Source organism: Hypanus sabinus (genome assembly GCF_030144855.1).
Source record: "Hypanus sabinus isolate sHypSab1 chromosome X1 unlocalized genomic scaffold, sHypSab1.hap1 SUPER_X1_unloc_3, whole genome shotgun sequence".
Taxonomy (NCBI): domain Eukaryota; kingdom Metazoa; phylum Chordata; class Chondrichthyes; order Myliobatiformes; family Dasyatidae; genus Hypanus; species Hypanus sabinus.
Genome location: NW_026778972.1, coordinates 188,688 through 208,745, shown reverse-complemented (window position 1 = coordinate 208,745; position 20,058 = coordinate 188,688). Strand labels below are relative to the sequence as shown.

At 48.4% G+C, this 20,058-nt stretch overlaps 1 protein-coding gene across 3 annotated transcripts in view; it reads left to right on the top strand.

Moving 5' to 3' along the window:
• The window catches only part of LOC132385643 (tax1-binding protein 1 homolog B-like), a 132,617-nt gene that overhangs the window by 43,740 nt on the left and 68,819 nt on the right, over positions 1–20,058 (top strand). For 2 of the 3 annotated variants that reach the window (XM_059957829.1, XM_059957828.1), the window contains exons 6-8: positions 3,930–4,088; positions 7,606–7,755; positions 9,045–9,193. In XM_059957829.1, coding sequence (XP_059813812.1) covers positions 3,930–4,088; positions 7,606–7,755; positions 9,045–9,193 — 458 coding nt within the window. The remainder of the gene's footprint in view (positions 1–3,929; positions 4,089–7,605; positions 7,756–9,044; positions 9,194–20,058) is intronic. The other variant, XM_059957830.1, reaches the window with a different exon arrangement.

Genomic DNA, 20,058 nt, shown 5'->3' with positions numbered 1-20,058 from the left:
TGCCCTACCATTTACCATGCATGTCCTATTTGGATTATTCCTACCAAAATGTAGCACCTCACACTTATCAGCATTAAACTCCATCTGCCATCTTTCAGCCCACTTGCAACTTGCAAAATGACGAGGGGTAAATGCAACCACTGAGGTTGGGAGGGACTACAACCACAGGTCATGGGTTAAGGGTGAAAGGTGAAATGTTTAAGGGGAACATGAGGGGAAGAGTCTTCACTCGGAGGGTGATGAGGACGTTTTTGTATAGTGCGGGTCAGGAATACTCCAGATCAGAGGGCACAGACTCTGAATAGAAGGACTTCCATTTAGAAGAGGGATGAGGAGGAATTCCTTTGGCCAGAAGGTGGTGAATCTGTGATGGCCTTGGAGGCCGAGTCATTGGGTATTCTTCACAGAAGCAAGATCAGCTGGTCGATTGGTGTCTTGGCAAAATCCAGGACGAAATGGCTTGCCTTCTGCCCGGTGAATACTGGGTGGAGGGAGGGGCAGCACCGATTCCAGCTCGATGCCACGCCGCGCTGCCTCAGACGCTGCACACGGACTCTGATGGTCTCTCTCCTGGTCGGCTGCAAACAGGCTTGAGGCCTGGTCCTTGCTATGGCCATGCAGCTCCCCCACCCCAGCTGTTCAACCCTGTCGTCCACCTTTAAATCAGTGAATAGGGCCTGCAGCGTTCCACTCTAACGGGGTCTCGCCATCTCAAGAGAAGCGACAAAGGCGATCACTCGCTGTCGGACCGTGCACTGCCTCCGCGCACCTCCAACGCAGGCATCATCACGACCCGAAGCAAGCCCAGCTCCTCCGGCTTCTTTTAAGTTCCAAGTTCTTTTACTTTTAAGTTCTTAACGACCTGCAGGGTCTTGCGGTCGTAAAAAAAAGAAGATGCGCTCAAAAATGACAATAACACCTCCAGTTGACCTCGTAGAAGCCACTGCGATCAAGCGTGCCGCCATCTTGCCGGAAGATGGCGTGTAAAACACAGTTTTTCACTGTAACTTCGCAATAAAACGTTAAAAATGGACAGTGAGAACAGCCGACGGATCATAGGGGTCCCCCGACCATCCATCGGGGACATTTATCAGGAGCTGTTAGTATTATCGAGGATCTATCCAGCATCCTCTTTGACTTTCAGGCAGGAGACTGCAGTGTATAAAAACAGGAATGGTCAGGATGAGAAACGGGTTCTTCCCTCAGGGCACTGGGCTTCTGAATGCCCTGCTGCGTCATATTTGAAATGTCACTGGTTAATCTGTTTGGTAGCTGGCAATATTTAATATTAATGCACTTTAGTTTGTTATGTATGTGTGATTCATCTGCAGATTTTTATTCTTGCCTTCATGTGTCATGTGCGTGTTACGTGTACTACTGTGCTTTACACCCCAGTCCGGAGAAATGGTGTTTATGTTGTTTAACTATGTATATAGTTAAATGGCAGTAGACTTGGCTTGCACACACAAAATACTGGAGGAACTAGCAGGCCAGGCAGCATCTATGGAAAAGAGTACAGTCGACATTTCGGGCCGAGACCCTTCAGCAGGACCGGGGAGGGGAAAAAAGCGGAGGAGTAGATTCAAAAGATGTGCGGAGGGAAGGGAGAATCACCAGGTGGTGGGTGAAACTTGGAGGGGAGGGATGAGGTTAAGAGCTTATCCTCTAGATGCTGTCTGGCCTGCTGAGCTCTTCCAGCGTTTTGTGTGTGTTGCTCGGATTTCCAGCAGCTGCAGATTTTCTCTTGTTTGCAGACTTGACTTGAACGTCAGTTTTCACAGAGGGTGGCGGCCGTTACATGCTGGTTACATAGAAAGAAACACAGAAAACCTGCAGCACAATACAGGCCCTTCGGCCCACAAAGTTGTGCCGAACACGTCCCTACCTCAGAAATTACTAGGCTTACCCATAGCCCTCTTATTTTTCTGAGCTCCATGTACCTATCCAAATGTCTCTTAAAAGACCCTATCGTATCCGTCTCCACCACCGTTGCTGGCAGCCCATTCCACGCACTCACCACTCTCTGAGTAAAAAACTTACCCCTGACATCTCCTCTGTACCTACTCCCCAGCACCTTAAACCTGAGTCCTCTTGTGGCAACCATTTCAGCCCTGGGGAAAAGCCTCTGACTATCCCCGCGATCGAGGCAGGCACGGTAGGGATGTTTAAGAAACTCTTGGATAGGCACGGGGGTGATAGGAAAATGGAGGGCAATGAGGGAGGGAAGGGTTAGATCGAGCTCAGACCAGATATTAAGGTCAGCACAGCATCGTGGGCCAAAGGGCCTGTGCTGTGATTTTCTGCGAGCTGAGATGACATGGCTGACAATGCGACAAGGCAAGGTGAGGGAATCGACTCTATCCGGGAGGATGTTGCCTGCTGGGGGGGGGGGGGAACCAGGGAACCTTGGTGTGCATCCACTGATTAATAAATGTGGCCGGGCAGGAGATGAGGGACTTTACCCGGCAGATGGACACTTCACCGTGCTCCTGGAGGGTGTGGCTTACTCTGTTCAAAATCCCCCCCCGGTCTGCCGTGCTCTTTTCCCGAGAGCTGGTTTGCGCACCACAGCGCCCATTTCCGGTGACAGGCACCCTGCTGGTGGTGGTGGGGGGTGATGGCCCGTGGGAAGGGTTCGCTCCCTCTCTTCCCTGCCACCCACAGAGCCCAACTTCAGGCTGAATCGGCGACCGGTCCTGCAGGACCGCTGGGAGAGAGCATTGCAGACGGTTTGTTTAGTTAAGCATCCCTTCATAGCGTACTTACTTGAGTTTTGAATTATATTGACTTTATTACTTACATCCTTCACATCTGGAGTAAAAATCTTCACGTTACATCTCTGTTCAAATGTGTAATTTATAGTAATCTGTAATAAATATTATGTATAACAGGACAGTCAATATAACATAGAAATACAGTTGTATCAGTCTGATGGCCTGCTGGAAGAAGCTGTCCCGGAGCCTGTTGGTCCTGGCTTTTATGCTGCGGTACCGTTTCCCGGATGGGAGCAGCTGGAACAGTTTGTGGTTGGGGTGGCTCGGGTCCCCAGTGATCCTTCGGGCCCTTTTTACACACCTGTCTCTGTAAATGTCCTCAATAGTGGGAAGTTCACAACTACAGATGTGCTGGGCTGTCCGCACCACTCTCTGCAGTGTCCTGTGATTGAGGGAGGTACAGTTCCCGTACCAGGCAGTGATGCAGCCAGTCGGGATGCTCTCAATTGCATCCCTGTAGAAAGTTCTTGGGATTTGGGTTGGGTGGGGGAGCATACCAAACTTTTTCAACCGTCTAAGGTGAAAGAGACGCTGTTGTGCCTTTTTCACCACACAGCTGATGTGTACAGACCATGCGAGATCCTCGGGGATGTTTATGCCGAGGAACCCCTCTCAACCGCAGAACCAGTAGGGGTGAGCCCGTCTCCATTCCTGCTCTAGTCCACAACCAGCTCCTTTGTTCTTGCGGCGTTGAGGGAGAGGTTGTTTTCTTGACACCACTGTGTCAGGGTGATGACCTCCTCTCTGTAAGCTGCCTCATTATTTATGGATTGGGGGGGTATAGAGGTAGTTAGCAGAGCATCTGTTCATTTAAGGGGTAACTGATTGTACAGTCTAGTGGTTTTGGGTAGTTTAGAGGAACAGTTGTTTAGCTAGACGCCTGATTCAGTGCATCACTTCTCAAATCGATACCTCACGTACCCATTTTTTTAAAAAACCTGTGCCTCCTGTTTCACTCGTTGGATCCCCGTGTCTTACTCTCCCACGTTATATCCATTTCCCTAGGCTCAGAACACGAGAGCAGTGAAGTTGCTGGGTACTTTAGACGCGGGACACAGCAGCAGGGAAATTCTGTGTTAGGACAGCGAGCTGTGCAATTTAACAAACGCCTGACGCGTTGTCTCCTCTTTCCCTGGGAAACCCTCCGGCAAACAGGAAAAACTGGAGGAAACGGAGAGGGAGAAAGACGAGCTGAGGGAGAGCAATCGGAGGCTGACCACGGAAAATGCAGCGTTGAAGGGGAAGATCAATGAGCTCAAAACGCAGGCGGCGAGAGAGGAGGAGGAGCATTCCGCAGCGCTGAAGGTGAATCAGGTGGGTTGAGGCTCCTGGTTGTGTTGTCTGTACCCCCGGCGACTGACTTTGTCTGAATTTCTCTCTCGGGTATCCTTCCTGTTAATCCTGTTCAGTTGACTTCAAGTAACGAAAGTTTTCTGACCCATGTACGCCCGGTGGCCCCTTTATTAGGCACACCTGAACGTTACTGCAAGTGTCTGATCCGCGTGTGGCAGTGATTCAATGCGTCAAAGCATGCAGGCATGGTCAGGAGGTTCAGTTGTTGTCCACTGCAGCCCCATCTGCCTTTGCTTTCTCCCACGGTCCACTCTCCTCTCCAGCCCTTCGTCCTTTCCACCTGTCGTCTCCCAGCTTCATCGCCCCCCCCCCCCCCCCCAACACCTGGATTCATCTATCACCTTCCAGCTTATCCTCCTTCCACCCCCCCCCACCTTATTCTGGCATCTTTCCAGTCCAGATGAAGGGTCTCGACCCGGAACGTTGACTGGTTATTCATTTCCACAGATGTTACCTACCTGCCGAGTTCCTCCAGCGTTTTGTGTGTTACTCTGCATTTCCAGCGTCTGCAGAACCTCTTGTGTGTCGGAGGTTCAGATGTCATTCAGACCAAACATCAGAATGGTGGGGGGAGGGGGAGGCGGGGAAGAGATGTGATCACAGTGACTTTGGAATGATTGTTGGTGCCAGATGGGGTGGTTTGAGTATCTCAGAAGCTGCTGATCTCCTGGGATTTTTCACACACAACAGTCTCTGGAGTTTACAGGGGGGAGAAAAACATCAAGTCAGCAGCAGTTCTATGGGTGAAAGCAACTTTTTTAATGAGAGAGGTCAGAGGAGAGTGGCAAGACTGGTTCAAAGTGACGGGAAGGCGACAGTGACTCAGGTAGCCCCACCCTACAACAGTGGCATGCAGAAGAGCATCTCTGAATGCACAAGGCCTTGAACGCTGAAGTGAGATGGGCTACAACAGCAGAAGACGACGGACATACACTGAGTGACCACTGCATCAGGTGCAGGAAGTACCTAATGAAGTGGCCACTCTACGGTACAGGTTTAACCAGTCTCTGCCAGGCATGGAGGAGAGGCTAGTTAATGTTGGAATTTGAATCTCCTCAGGAGCCATTCTGACGAGCGATGTGCAAACCCCGGAACACAGAAACAGGGGAATTGATCACAGGGAACAAGGACATGGCAGACCAATTGAATAACTACTCTGGTTCAGACTTCACTAAGGAGGGTTAGGGTCCCTTACAGTCATAGGGAACAAGGACATGGCAGACCAATTGAGTAACTACTCTGTTTCTGTCTTCACTAAGGAGGGTTAGGGTCCCTTACAGTCATAGGGAACAAGGACATGGCAGACCAATTGAATAACTACTCTGGTTCAGTCTTCACCAAGGAGGACATCAATAATCTTCCAGAAATAGTAGGGGACCGAGGGTCTAGTGAGATGGAGGAACTGAGGGAAATACATGTCAGTAGGGAAGTGGTGTTAGGTAAATTGAAGGGATTAAAGGCAGATAAATCCCCAGGGCCAGATGGTCTGCATCCCAGAGTGCTTAAGGAAGTAGCCCAAGAAATAGTGGATGCATTAGTGATAATTTTTCAAAACTCCTTAGATTCTGGATTAGTTCCTGAGGATTGGAGGGTGGCTAATGTAACCCCACTTTTTTAAAAAAAGAAGGGAGAGAGAAACCGGGGAATTATAGACTGGTTAGTCTGACATCGGTGGTGGGGAAAATGCGAGAGTCAGTTATCAAAGATGTGATAACAGCACATTTGAAAAGAGGTGAAATCTTCGGACAAAGTCAGCATGGATTTGTGAAAGGAAAATCATGTCTGACGAATCTTATAGAATTTTCTGAAGAAGTAACTAGTAGAGTGGATAGGGGAGAGCCAGTGGATGTGGTATATTTAGATTTTCAAAAGGCTTTTAACAAGGTCCCACACAGGAGATTAGTGTGCAAACTTAAAGCACACGGTATTGGGGGTATGGTATTGATGTGGATAGAGAATTGGTTGGCAGACAGGAAGCAAAGAGTGGGAGTAAACGGGACCTTTTCAGAATGGTAGGCAGTGACTAGTGGGGTACCACAAGGCTCAGTGCTGGGACCCCAGTTGTTTACAATATATATTAATGATTTAGACAAGGGAATTAAATGCAGCATCTCCAAGTTTGCAGATGACACGAAGCTGGGTGGCGGTGTTAGCTGTGAGGAGGATGCTAAGAGGATGCAGAGTGACTTGGATAGGTTAGATGAGTGGGCAAATTCATGGCAGATGCAATTTAATGTGGATAAATGTGAGGTTATCCACTTTGGTTGCAAGAACAGGAAAACATTTTATTATCTGAACGGTGGCCGATTAGGAAAAGGGGAGGTGCAATGAGACCTGGGTGTCACTGTACACCAGTCATTGAAGGTGGGCATGCAGGTACAGCAGGCGGTGAAAAAGGCAAATGGTATGTTGGCATTCATAGCAAAAGGATTTGAATACAGGAGCAGGGAGGTTCTACTGCAGTTGGACAAGGCCTTGGTGAGACCGCACCTAGAATATTGTGTGCAGTTTTGGTCCCCTAATCTGAAGAAAGACATTCTTGCCATAGAGGGAGTACAGAGAAGGTTCACCAGATTGATTCCTGTGATGGCAGGACTTTCATATGAAGAAAGACTGGATCAACTAGGCATATACTCACTGGAATTTAGAAGATTGAGGGGGGATCTTATTGAAATGTATAAATTTCTAAAGGGATTGAACAGGCTAGATGCAGGAAGATTGTTTCCGATGTTGGGGAAGTCCAGAACGAGGGGTCACAGTTTAAGGATAAAGGGGAAGCCTTTTAGGACCGAGATGAGGAACAACTTCTTCACACAGAGAGTGGTGAGTCTGTGGAATTCTCTGCCACAGGAAACAGTTGAGGCCAGTTCATTGGCTATATTTAAGAGGAAATTGGATATGGCCCTTGTGGCTAAAGGGATGGGGGGGGGGGTGGTATGAAGAGAAAGCAGGTACAGGGTTCTGAGTTGGATGATCAGCCATGATCATACTGAATGGCAGTGCAGGCTCGAAGGGCCAAATGGCCTACTCCTGCACCTATTTTCTATGTTTCAACAAGTCTTCATCCGTTTTGCATCATATTTCAGATATTTAGCTGACTGTCCGATAGAATGCCCAGTGTCAACATCTGGGGGTAGCACAGTAGTGCAGTGGTTAGCACAACGCTTTACAGTACTGGTGACCTGGGTTCACGCTGTTGTCGTCTGTAAAGAGTTTGTACGTTCTCCCGGTGACCGCGTGGGTTTCCTCCGGGTGCTCCAGTTTCCGCCTCACGATCCAAAGACGTTAACGGTTGGTAGGTTAATTGGTCATTGTAAATTGTCCCGTGATTGGGTTCGGGTTAAATCAGGGTTTGCTGGGTGCCGCAGTTCAGAGGGCCTGTTCCATGATGCATCTCAATGAAATATATTTTTAAAAATCGCCCGTTTTTCTGTCTTGCCACCTCCTCCCTGTGCCCTTTGTTACTCGTCCACAACAGGAAGCAGTGTTGGAAATGGAGAAACAGGTATTGGAGCAGAAGTTGAAGTCTGAGTTGGAACTGAAGGCCCAGAGTGAGAAGCAGGAACAGCTCAGAAAGGTCCTGACCGAGAAGGAGGCGGCTTGTTTGACCCTGCAGATGGAAAAGCAGGCAAGTTCGTCCCCCCACCACCACAACTCCTATCGGTTCCCGTTCAGGGTCACCTTCTGTACAGACGCTCCTGTGCCCAGCGTCATTTCACAGAACCAATCTGAGTGTATGTGACGGCGCACAAACACACAAACGTTGCCCTGGCGTTCCGCCGCCTCAGTGTCGAGCATTCCCGGTTCAGTATCATCCCCGGTAAATTCTCGTAATGGGCCCTAAACCGAACTGATGTACTCTCATTGGCTTGATGGTGCCTTTCCTGCCAACAGGGCATTTCCCTGGGGGTGTGTAATTTGCGTATATGTTTGTCTACTTAGTAAATGGAGCTACATCTCTTTATTTTGTAACGTGGTTGTAACTGGATTGTGGGGTGTATCATTTTCTAATTTTTGTGTAGTCTTAAGTTGACTTTGTTAGTAATTAAAGATGGTATGTCATTTTGAAAAAAAGGAACTTCGCCCTCAGTATGAGAGAGAGAGAGAGAGAGGGACTTTTTCTTTCTCTCTATCTTCTCAACGTTCAGTTTTCTTTTCACTGTCTCCCCAAGTTTCATGTTTGAAGTGCCTAATAGGGACCCTTTCACTAAGGGACCATAGCCATTTCCCCCTGTGGTGATAACCCACGCATCCGGCAGTGTGAAGTGAGAAGCCATGAGGTGATTGGTTGGGCCCGAAGAAGGAGGAATCTGATAGGAGTGGACCAATGGAGAAAGGGAAGGGTGAGGGGAACTGGAGGGAGGTGAAGGCTAGGTGAGGGATAATCAGAAAGGGGAATAACAAAATCAAGAAAGGGTTTGGGGGTGGGAGAAATTACCAGAAAGTAGAGAAATTGATGCTCGTGCCATCAGGTTGGAGACTATCACATCCTGATTCCGCCTTCTTCCCCTCTTCCTTTTCCTGTCCTGGTGAAGAGTCTCGGCCTGAAACATCGACTGGCTGGTCCCCTCTATGAGTGCTGACTGACCTGCTGAGTTCCCCCAGCATTCTGTGTGTTATTTTCAGATAGATAGATAATTTATTGATCCCAAAGGAAATTAGTGTCATTACAAGTGCACGGATATTAGAAGTAAGAAAGAATTTAAAAAGTGACTTTAAAAATAAGTTGCACAAGATTTACAAATCAAAGATGACAAGATTTACAGACTCACCCTGATAAGATGGTGGAAGAATTACCGTAATATTACGCAGTAATGGGTGCACACTCACTCTCGTTGCACAAAAATCTTGCAAAGTAACTCTGTGGGTTTCCAGCATCGGCGGAATCTCTCGCACTCATCTCCTTGTCTCCTGCAGGACCTGCTGGCCGAGGTGGAATCGGCCCGGAGCTCGGCAGAGCAGCTGAAGCAGAAGAACGGGAAGGCCGGGGAGAAGCTGAAACAGCTTCGGCAAGAGAACGAGCGGCTCAGGGCGGAGATCAGTGCCAAGGAGGCCGAGCTGACAAGGTAGAGGGCTGCCTGCGTTTTGTTCTGGCACCAGAGCTCGAGCAGCCGATGAGCTGCAGTTGTAATGTAGGGAAGCCTTCAGTGTGACAGGTGGCTTGCTTTCTCACTGGTCGAGTGGTAAGCCCTGGCTGGGATATTGGCGACTGCTCTGTTGCTGTCTGGTGGCCTGGGAACAGGGAAAACCCAAACAGAAGCTCCCACTCGGCCTGGGGGTGTGTCTGTAAAATCTGTACTCTGGTCCCTTGGGTAAACTCCACTTGAATCCTTTAACTTCTATCTTCCTCTCAAACTTGCAACTCCTTGTGCATCCGGACCCTCGATTTCCTCTCTTGGATTCTCCTGGAGAATAGGTTGAGTGACCTTGGCCTTTTCTCCTTGGAGCGACGGAGGATGAGAGGTGACCTGATAGAGGTGTATAAGATGATGAGAGGCATTGATCGTGTGGATAGTCAGAGGCTTTTTCCCAGGGCTGAAATGGCTGACACGAGGGGGTCATAGTTTTAAGGTGCTTGGGAGTCGGTATTGAGGGGATGTCAGGGGTACGTTTTTTCACACAGAGAGTGGTGAGTGCGTGGAATGGGCTGCCGGTGGCAGTGGTGGAGGCGGATACGATAGGATCTTTTAAGAGACTCTTAAAGAGGAACATGGAGCTTAGGAAAATGGAGAGCCATACGGAAGGGAAATTCTAGGCGATTTCTAGAGTAGCTAACATGGTCGGCACAACTTTATGGGCTGAAGGGCCTGTAATGTGCTGTAGATCTCTGTTTCTATGTAGACTCCTGTGCCATTAATGTGATGAACTGATAGGCAAGACCCTGGGGCTGCTCGGGCCTGCTGCGGGGTCCGGTTTTGGTTTGGAATGTTGTTGTTCACATGGCGGATGAACTTTGAGCGTGGATCGGTTCGTGGAACTGTGACATTGTGGCCGTTACAGGATGTCTCAGGAGCGGGAATGGCTGCTGAGTGTGTCAGGCGTTAGGTGTTTCCAAAAGGACAGAGAGGGAGGCAAAAGGGGTGGGGGGCATGGCACTGCTAATTAGGGATGGTATCACGGCTGCAGAAAAAGAGGAAGTCGTGGAGGGATTGCCGACTGAGTCAGAGTGGTGGAAGTCAGAAACCGGGAAGGGGCAGTAATTCTGGGCATTTTTAAAAATCTAGATCTGATGTAGATCTAGATTTTTATCTGCAATCTAGAATTGCAGATTCTAGAACGGAGCAATGATCAGTTTGTTGTGATGGGAGATTTTAACTTTCCTAGTATCGACTGGCATCTCCTTAGCGCACAGGGTTTAGACGGGGTGGAGTTTGTTAGGAGTGTTCAGGGAGGTGTCCTGACACAATATGTGGACAAGCCAACTAGAGGAGGGGCTGTACTTGATCTGGTGTCGGGTGTCAGGTCTCGGCAGGAGAGCATTGTGGAGGTGGTGACCACCACAACATTTCTTCCCCCGTAGCATTGGAGAGGGATAGGAGCAGACAATTTGGAAAAAAAAAACATTTAATTGGGGTGGGGGAAATATGATGCTGTTAGGCAGGAACTGGGGAGCAGATGTTCTCAGGGAAGTGCACAGCAGAAATGTGGCAAATGTTCAGGGAACATTTGCATGGCTATGTTCCATTGAGGCGGGGAAAGGATGGTCGAGTTAAAGAACCATGGTGTACAAATTATGTAGAAAATCTAGTTCAGGAAAGAAAAGCTTATGAAAGGTTCTAGATACTGTTAGAGCTCTGGAAAGTTTGCTAGGAACGAGCTTGGAATTAGGAGAGCCAGAAGGGGACATGAGAAGGCCTTGGTGATCAAGACTAAGGTAAACCCCAAGGTATTCTACAAGTGTGTGAGGAGCAAGAGGGATGAGCCGTGTGAGATTAGGACCAGTCAGGTGTGATAGTGGAAACGTGTGCATGGAGCTGGAGGAGGTAGCGGAGGTACTTAATAAATACTTTGCTTCAGTATTCACCAGTGAAAAAGACCTTGGCAGTTGTAGGGATGACTTACAGCAGACTGAAACGCTGGAGCATATAGACATTGAGAAAGAGGGTCTGCTGGAACATTTGAAAAGTATTGTTAGATAAGTCACCGGGACCGGATGGGATATTGTGGGAGACGAGGGAGGAGATCGCTGAGCCTCTGGTGATGATCTTTCCGTCATCAATAGGGATGGGAGAGCTTCTGGAGCATTGCAAATGTTTTCCATTGTTCAAGAAAGGGAGCAGAGATAACCCAGGAAATTATAGACCAGTGAGTCTGACTTCAGTGGTGGGCAACGTTGTTGGAGAAGATCCTGAGAGGCAGGACTTAAAAGCATTTGGAGAGAGATAATCTGATTAGGAATAGTCAGTATGGCTTTGTCAATTGTAGGTTGTGTCTTATGAGCCTGATTGAATTCTTTGAGGATGGAACAAAACACACTGATGAAGGGACGTAGACATAATGTATATGGATTTCAGTAAGGCATTTGATAAGGTTCCCCATGCAAGGCTCCTTCAGAAAGTAAGGAGGCATGGGATCAAAGGAGACCTTGCTTTGTGGATTCAGAATCGGCTTGCCCATGGTTGTAGATGGTTTGTATTCTACATGGAGGTCGGTGACCGGTGACGTTCCACAGGATCTATTCTGGGACAACTACTCTTTGTGATTTCTGCATGATGAAGTAGCGGGTGGGTTAGTAAGTTTGCTGATGACACAAAGATTGGGGGTGTTCTACACGCTGTCCTTACACACCTGGAGAAGAAGAGTGCTTATGTGAGAATGCTGTTCTTGGACTACAGTTCAGCATTCAGCACCATAATTTCCTCCAGGCTGAACAAGAAGCTCAGAGACCTCGGCCTTCACCCTGCCTGTGCAGCCGGATCCTGGACTTCCTGTCAGATTGCCGGCAGGTGGTAAGAGTGGGCTCCCTCACCTCCACCCCTCTGACTCTCAACACAGGAGTCCCTCTGGGCTGTGTACTGAGTCCTCTCCTTTACTCCCTGTGTATGCATGTCTCTGTTGCCACCCACAGCTCCAATTTGCTGATTAAATCTGACAACGACACTACATAGATTGGCTTTGTCTCAAACAATAACGAGGTGGCCTACAGGGAAGAAGTCATGTCTCTGACACAGTGGTGTCAAGAAAACAATCTTCAATGTTCCAAAGACAAAGGAGCTGGTTGTGGATTACAGGAGGAATGGAGACAGGCTAACCCCTATGGACATCAATGGATCTGGGGTTGAGAGGGTGAACAGCTTTAAGTTCCTTCATCACCGAGGACCTCGTGGTCTGTACACACCAGCTGTGTGGTGAAAAAGGCACAACAGCGCCTCTTTCACCTCAGACGGTTGAGGAAGTTTGTTTTGGCCCCCAAATCCCAAGAACTTTCTACAGGGATGCAATTGAGAGCATCCCGACTGGCTGCATCACTGCCTGGTATGGGAACTGTACCTCCCTTAATTGCAGGACTCTGCAGAGAGTGGTGCGGACAGCCCAGCACATCTGTAGTTGTGAACTTCTCATGATTCAGGACATTTACTGAGACAGGTGTGTAAAAAGGGCCTGTAGGATCATTGGGGACCTGAGTCACCCCGACAGCAATCTATTCTAGCTGCTACCATCCGGGAAACGGTACCGCAGCATAAAAGCCAGGACCAACAGGCTCCAGGACAGCTTCTTCCACCAAGCCATTGGACCGATGAACTCACTCTGATTTGAGTGTACTCTATGTTACACTGACTGTTTTATTTTTATAAATTATTGCAAATTAATGTGCTCATTACACATTTTGATGGAGGCACAATGTAAAGATTTTTACTCATATATGAGAAGGATGTAAGAAAATAAATTCAAGTCAGAGGTTACAGCGGGACATCGACAGGATGCAGAACTGGGCTGAGAAGTGGCAGATGGAGTTCAGCCCAGATGTGTGAAGTGAATCATTTTGGTAGGTCAAATTTGAAGACAGAATGTAGTATTAATGGTAAGACTCATGGCAGTGTGGAGGATCAGCGAGATATTGAGGTCCATGTCCACAGGACACTCAAAGCTGCTGTGCAGGTTGACAGTGTTGTTAGGAAGGCTCATGGTTTATTGGCCTTCATCAACCGTGGGATTGAGTTCAAGGGCCGTGAGGTAATGTTACAGCTATATGAGACCTTGGTCAGAACCCACTTGGAGTACTGTGTTCAGTTCTGGTCACCTCACTACAGGAAGGATGTGGATACTATAGAGAGAGTGCAGAAGAGATTTACAAGGATGTTGTCTGGATTGGAGGGTGTACCTTAACGGGAATAGGTTGAGTGAACTTGGCCTTTTCTCCTTGGAGCGACGGAGGATGAGAGGTGACCTGATAGAGGTGTATAAGATGATGAGAGGCATTGACCTTGTGGATAGTCAGAGGCTTTTTCCCAGGGCTGAAATGGCTAACACGAGGGGGCATAGTTGCTTGGAAGTAGGTACAAGGGGGATGTCAGGGGTAAGTTTTTTACACAGTGGTGAGTGCATGGAATGCACTGCCAGCAAAGGTGGTAGATACCACAGGGTCTTTTAAGAGTCCCTTAGATGGGGGTACATGGAGCTTAGAAAAATAGAGGGCTATGTGGTAAGGAAATTCTAGGCAGTTTCTAGAGTCGGTTACATGGTCGGCACAACATTGTGGACCGAAGGGCCTGTTTCTGTGGATACACTGTGGCCACCCCCCTCGGTAATCATTATCTCGTTTTGGAAACGGTTGAGGGGGATGACCTGACAGAGGACGACCATGGCGATCGGCACTGAGCCTGGTTCCGTGGAGCAGAAGGGAAAGAGGAAGATGAGGAATGTGGTCGTCATAGGGGATTCAATTGTGAGGGGAACAGACGGGAGGTTCTGTCAGCCTGACAGAGATACCCGCATGGTGTGCTGCCTCCCAGGTGCCAGGGTACAAGGTGTCTCAGATCGGGTGTAGAGTATTCTGAAGGGAGAGGGCGAGCAAGAATTCAGGGAGTTGGGTAGGAAGCTGAAAAGCAGGAATTCTCGGGTAGTAACCTCAGGATTGCTGCCTGTGCCACGGGCTAGCGAGTGCAAAAATAGCATGATCGGGCGTATTAATGTGTGCCTGAGAGACTGGTGTAGGGGGGGCAGGACTTCAGATTCCTGGATCATTGTGGCCTCTTCTGGGGGAGGTACAGAAAGGGCAGGTTACACCTGAGCCCAAAGGGCTTCAATATCCGAGCAGGCAGGTTTAATAGAGGTGTTTGGGAGGGTTTAAACTAATGTGGCAGGGGGATGAGAACCGGAGTGATAGGGTTGAGGAGGGGGGAAAACAGAAAACAGAATCAAAGATAGCGTGCAATAGAGATGATAGAACGAACAGGCAGGAGATGAGGCTTAATCACAGCCAGTGGGACGAGTTACGGGGCAACAGAGGAGTGGTGCAGTTAAAACAGAAAGCAACAAATACTGGACTGAGACTGTTATATTTGAATGCATGCAGCATAAGGAATAAAATGAACAATCCTGAAATCCAGCTACAGACTAGCAAGTATGACATTGTGGCCATCTCTGAAACTTGGCTAAAGGATGGAGGCCATTGGGAGCTGAACGTCCAAGGAAATACGGTGTATCAGAGAGATAGGATAGTAGGTAGAGGGGGTGATGGGGCTCTGTGTATAAGAAATAATATTAAATCATTAGAAAGAGATGACAGAAGATCGGAAGGTGTAGAGTCTCTATGGGTTGAGTTAAGAAATGACAAAGGTAAAAGGACCCTAATGGCCATTGTATACAGGCCTCCAAACAGCAGCTGGGATGTGGATTACAACTTACAGCAGGAGATAGAAAAGGTGTGTCAAAAGGGCAATGTCATGATAATCATTGGGGATTTTAACATGAAAGTGGATTGGGAAAACCAGGCCAGTACTGGAACTCAAGAGAGAGAATTTGTAGAATGTCTAAGGGATGGCTTTTTAGAACAACTTGTTATTGAGCCCACTAGGGGATCGGCTATGCTGGATTGGGTGTTGGGCAATGAGCTTAAGGTTAAGGAACCCTTAGGGAACAGTGATCACAATATGATCAAGTACACATTGAAATTTGAGAGGGAAAAAATAAAATCCAATGTGTCAGTATTTCAGTGGAATAAAGGAGATTACAATGGCACGAGAGGGGAACTGGCCAAGGTTGACTGGAAAGGGACATTTGGAGGAAGGACAGCAGAGCAGCAATGACTGGAGTTTCTGCGAAAAATGAGGGAAGTGCAAGACAGATATATTCCAAATTTTCAAAAGAAAGAGGGACACTACCGTAGCTGACAAGTGAAGTCAGAGCCAAAGTAAAGGCAAAAGAGAGGGCATACAAGGAAGCTGAACTAGTGGGAAGATACAGGATTGGGAAGCTTTTAAAACTTGCAGAAGGAAACTAAGAAGGTCATTAGGAAGGAAAAGATGAATTGTGAAAGGAAGCTGGTGACTAATATCAAAGTAACTAAAAGCTTTTTTAAGTATATAAAGGGTAAAAGGGATGAGGGTAGATATAGGACTAATACAAAATGATGCTGGAGATATTGTAATGAGAGATGCAGAGATGGCAGAGGAACTGAATGTGTATTTTGCATCACTCTTCACAGTGGGAGACACCTGCAGTATACCGGACATTCAACAGTGTCACAGAGTGAAGTTTGTGCAGTGAAAATTACAACTGAGAAGGTGCTCAGGAAGCTTAATGAGCTGAGGGCGGATAAATCTCCTGGACCTGATGGAATGCACCCTCGGGTTCTGAAGGAAGTAGCTGGAGAGATTGCGGAGGCATTAACGATGATCTTTCAAGAATCGATAGATTTTGGCATTGTACCAGATGACTGGAAAATTGCAAATGTTACTCTGCTATTTAGGAAAGGTGGGAGGTAGCAGAAAGGAAACTATAGACCTGTTAGCCTGACATCAGTGGTTGGGAAACCGTTGGAGTTGATTGTTAAGGATGAGATTACGGAGTACCTGGAGGCATATGACAAGATAGGCCAAAGCCAGAAGTGGAATTACGGGGAAGTTACTAGCATGGGTGGAACATTGGCTGATTGACAGGAAACAGGGAGTGGTAATAAAGGGGTCCTATTCTAGCTGGCCGCTAGTTACCAATGGAGTTCCACAGGAGTTGATGTTGGGATCACTGCTTTTTATGAAGTATGTCAGTGATCTGAACTATGGGATTAATGGATTTGTGGCTAAATTTGCCGATGCTACAAAGATAGCTGGAGGAGCGGGTAATGTTGAGGAAACAGAAAGCTTGCAGAGAGACAGTTAGTTTAGGGGAATGGGAAAAGAAGTGGCAAATGAAATACAATGTTGGAAAGTGTATGGTCATGCACTTTGATGGAAGAAATAAACAGGCAGACTATTATTTAGATGGGGAGAGAATTCAAAATGCAGAGGTGCAAAGACTCTGTGTCATTAGAGCGCTCGGGGATTCAGTCCTGTTGAAATTTTAGCAGTCAGGTTGAATGCAAGGATGTCCCCACGTTGTGCCTTTCGTTCCTTGCTCTTGAAGGGGATTTAAGAGAGTTTGTCTTTACTTGTCCAAAAAAAAATACAGTGAAATTTGCCATCTGTGTCAACCTGAGTATGTGCTGGAGGCAGCCCGAGTGAGTTGCCATGCCAACATCGGACATCCACCAGTGACCAACCCTGACACTGGGAATCTCAAAGTCAACTTTACTATCAGAGTACGTGCAGGTCACCACATACAACCCTGAGATTCTTTTTCCTGTGGGTATACGTAGCAAATCTTTAGAATAGTAACCATAAAGGGGATCTGTAAACTGTGCAGATGCAGATATAAATAAATAATGAGCATGAAATAATAATGTAACAGAGGCCTTTTTGTTCAAGAGCCTGATGCTTGCGGGGCAGTAGCCGTCCTCAAAGCTGTGAGTATTGAGGCTCCTGTACCTTCTCCCTGCTGGCAGCATTGAGAAGAGAGCGTGGCCTAGGTGGTGGGAGCCCCCGATGATGGATGCTGCTTTCCTGCAGGAATGGATGTGCTCAGTGTGCTGAATCCACCTGTCTTTTGTAGGATTTTCGGTGCCCGCACACTTCCCAGCACGCATCTACAGAAGCCTGCCGAGGTTTTCGACGGACCTCCGCAGGCTCCTGAGGAAGTAGAGGTGCTGCCGTGCTTTCTTCGCAGTTGTCTTTGTTGCCCAGGACAGGTCCTCTGAGATTGTGACACCCAGGAACTGGAAGGAATTTTGGGAGGAAACCCACACGGTCACAGGGCGAGAATGTAAGAGCTCTTCCCAGGCAGCGACGGAAATTGAACCTGGGGTTGCTGCCACGGTGAAAGCGTCTTGCTGGCCACAACTCTACCGTGCCCCCTCGGTGTCCGGTGGACACTGACGGTGCTTTGCGGTACTGGTGTAGGAAGAGAAGCTCCTTGACTGGCCCCCTGCCCCTTTACCCAGCTGCTGCCCGGTCCTGGATCCCCACGTAATCAGGAAGTGACCCACCCCCCCTTCCCATTTCCCATTCTGATTCCCCCCCCCCCCCCCGCCCCGCTAACCTCTGTTCCCTCTCCACCTTCCCTTTCTTCCATGGTCCACCTATCAGATTCCATATAACAATCACAGCATGGAAACAGGCCATCCTGGCCCTTCTACTCCGTGCCGAATGCTCACTCTCACCTAGTCCCACCGATCTGCACTCAGCCCATAACCCTCCATTCCTTTCCTGTCCATATACCTATCCAATTTTACTTTAAATGACAATACCTAACCTGCCTCTATCACTTCTAATGGAAGCTCGTTCCACACAGCTACCACTCACTGAGTAAAGAAGTTCCCCCTCGTGTTACCCCTAAACTTCTGCCCCCAACTCAAATCATGTCCTCTTGTTCGAATCTCCCCTACTCTCAATGGAAAAAGCCTATCCATGTCAACTCTATCTATCCCCCTCATAATTACCTCTATCAAGTCCCCCCTCAACCTTCTACGTTCCAAAGAATAAAGACCTAACTTGTTCAATCTTTTCCTGTAACTTAGGTGCTGAAACCCAGGTAACATTCTAGTAAATCTTCTCTGTACTCTCTCTATTTTGTTGACATCTTTCCTATAATTCGGTGACCAGAACATTCCTCCTTCTTTACCTCTTGCACCTATTTATTGCCTGCCAGCTTCTTACCTCATCTGTGGAAATGAATGGGCAGCCGAGACTCTTCATCAGGACTGGGGAGGGGATGGGGAAGACACCAGCATAAAGAGGGGGGAGGAGGATAGCTGGAGGGCGATAGGTGAAGCCAGGTGGGTGGGGAAAAGGTAAAGGGATGGAGGGGAAGGAATCTGACGGGAGAGGAGAGTGGACCATGGGAGAAAGGGAAGGAGGAGGGACACCGGGGGAGGTGATGGGTGGGAGAGGTAAAGGGCTGGAGAGGAAGGAATCTGATCGGAGAGGAGAGTGGACCGTGGGAGAAAGGGAAGGAGGAGGGACACCAGGGGGAGGTGATGGGTGGGAAAGGTAAAGGGCTGGAGAGGAAGGAATCTGATCGGAGAGGAGAGTGGACCGTGGGAGAAAGGGAAGGAGGAGGGGACCCAGGGGGAGGTGATGGGTGGGGAAAGGTAAAGGGCTGGAGAGGAAGGAATCTGATAGGAGAGGAGAGTGGACCGTGGGAGAAAGGGAAGGAGGAGGGGACCCAGGGAGAGGTGGCAGGCAGGTGAGAAGAGCTGAGAGGCCAGAGTGGAGAGTTAAAGAAGAGGGGAGGGGAAGAAATTTTTTTTCTTTACCAGATTGTTCTATTCCCCACGCCGGCCTTTTACCTCTTCTCACATGCCTTTTACCTCCCTGGGTCCCCTCTCCCTTCCCTTTCTGCCAAGGTCCACTCTCCTCTCCTATCAGATTCCTTATGCTCCAGCCCTTTATCTTTCCCACCTACCTGGCGTCTTCCTATCCCCTTCCCTCCCCCCTGACCTTTTCTATTCTCACTTCCTCCCCCTCCCTTTCCAGTCCTGACAAAGGGTCTCAGCCCGAAAAGGCGACTGGTTCTTCCATCCACAGGTGCCAGCTGACCTGCTGAGTTCCGTGTGCGTGTGTGTTGCTCCGCATTTCCAGCATCCATAGGGTTTTCCATGTTCTTCCTTCACCTGTCTACCCCCTCACCTGCTCTCATCTATCACCTGCCAGTTTGTGCTACCCTCCCCTGACTTTATTCCGGCTTCTCCCCCCACCCCCGTGGGGGACACCTATACAGGGCAAGTTATTTTTGACCTGTATATACTGTACACTCGGGCCAGTTTATTAACTACCTTCTGTACCTAGTAAAGTGGCCATTGAGTGTATGTTCATGGTCTTCTTCTGCTGTAGCCCATCCACTTCAAGGTTCCACGTGTTGTGTGTTCGGAGATGACCTTCTGCATACCGCTTGAACCAGTCTGGCCGTTTTCCCCTCTGACCTCCCTCATTAACAAAGTGTTTTCACCCACATAACATCCAGAAGTTTGTTTTTTTTTAAGTTTTTCACACCATTCTCTGTGAACTCCAGAGACCGTTGTGTGTGAAAATCCCAGGAGATCAGCAGTTTCTGTGATACTCAAACCACCCCATCTGGCACCAACAATCAATCCACGGTCAGAGTCACTGTGACCACATTTCTTCCCCCATTCCGACCTTTGGTCAGAAACTCTTGACCATGTTGGCATGCTTTTGTGCATTGAGTTGCTGCCACGTGATTGGCTGATTAGATATTTGCAATAACGAGCAGGCATACCTAATAAAGTGGCCACTGACTGTAAATTATAATTCCCTTCTGACCTCTCTCCCCCAGAACTGCCACTCACTGAGTTTTTGGGGGGGGGGGGGGGGTTTGGGTTTTGCTCCATAAAGTCCAGAGACTGTTGTGCATTGGGTAGTGTAGTGGTTAGCACAGC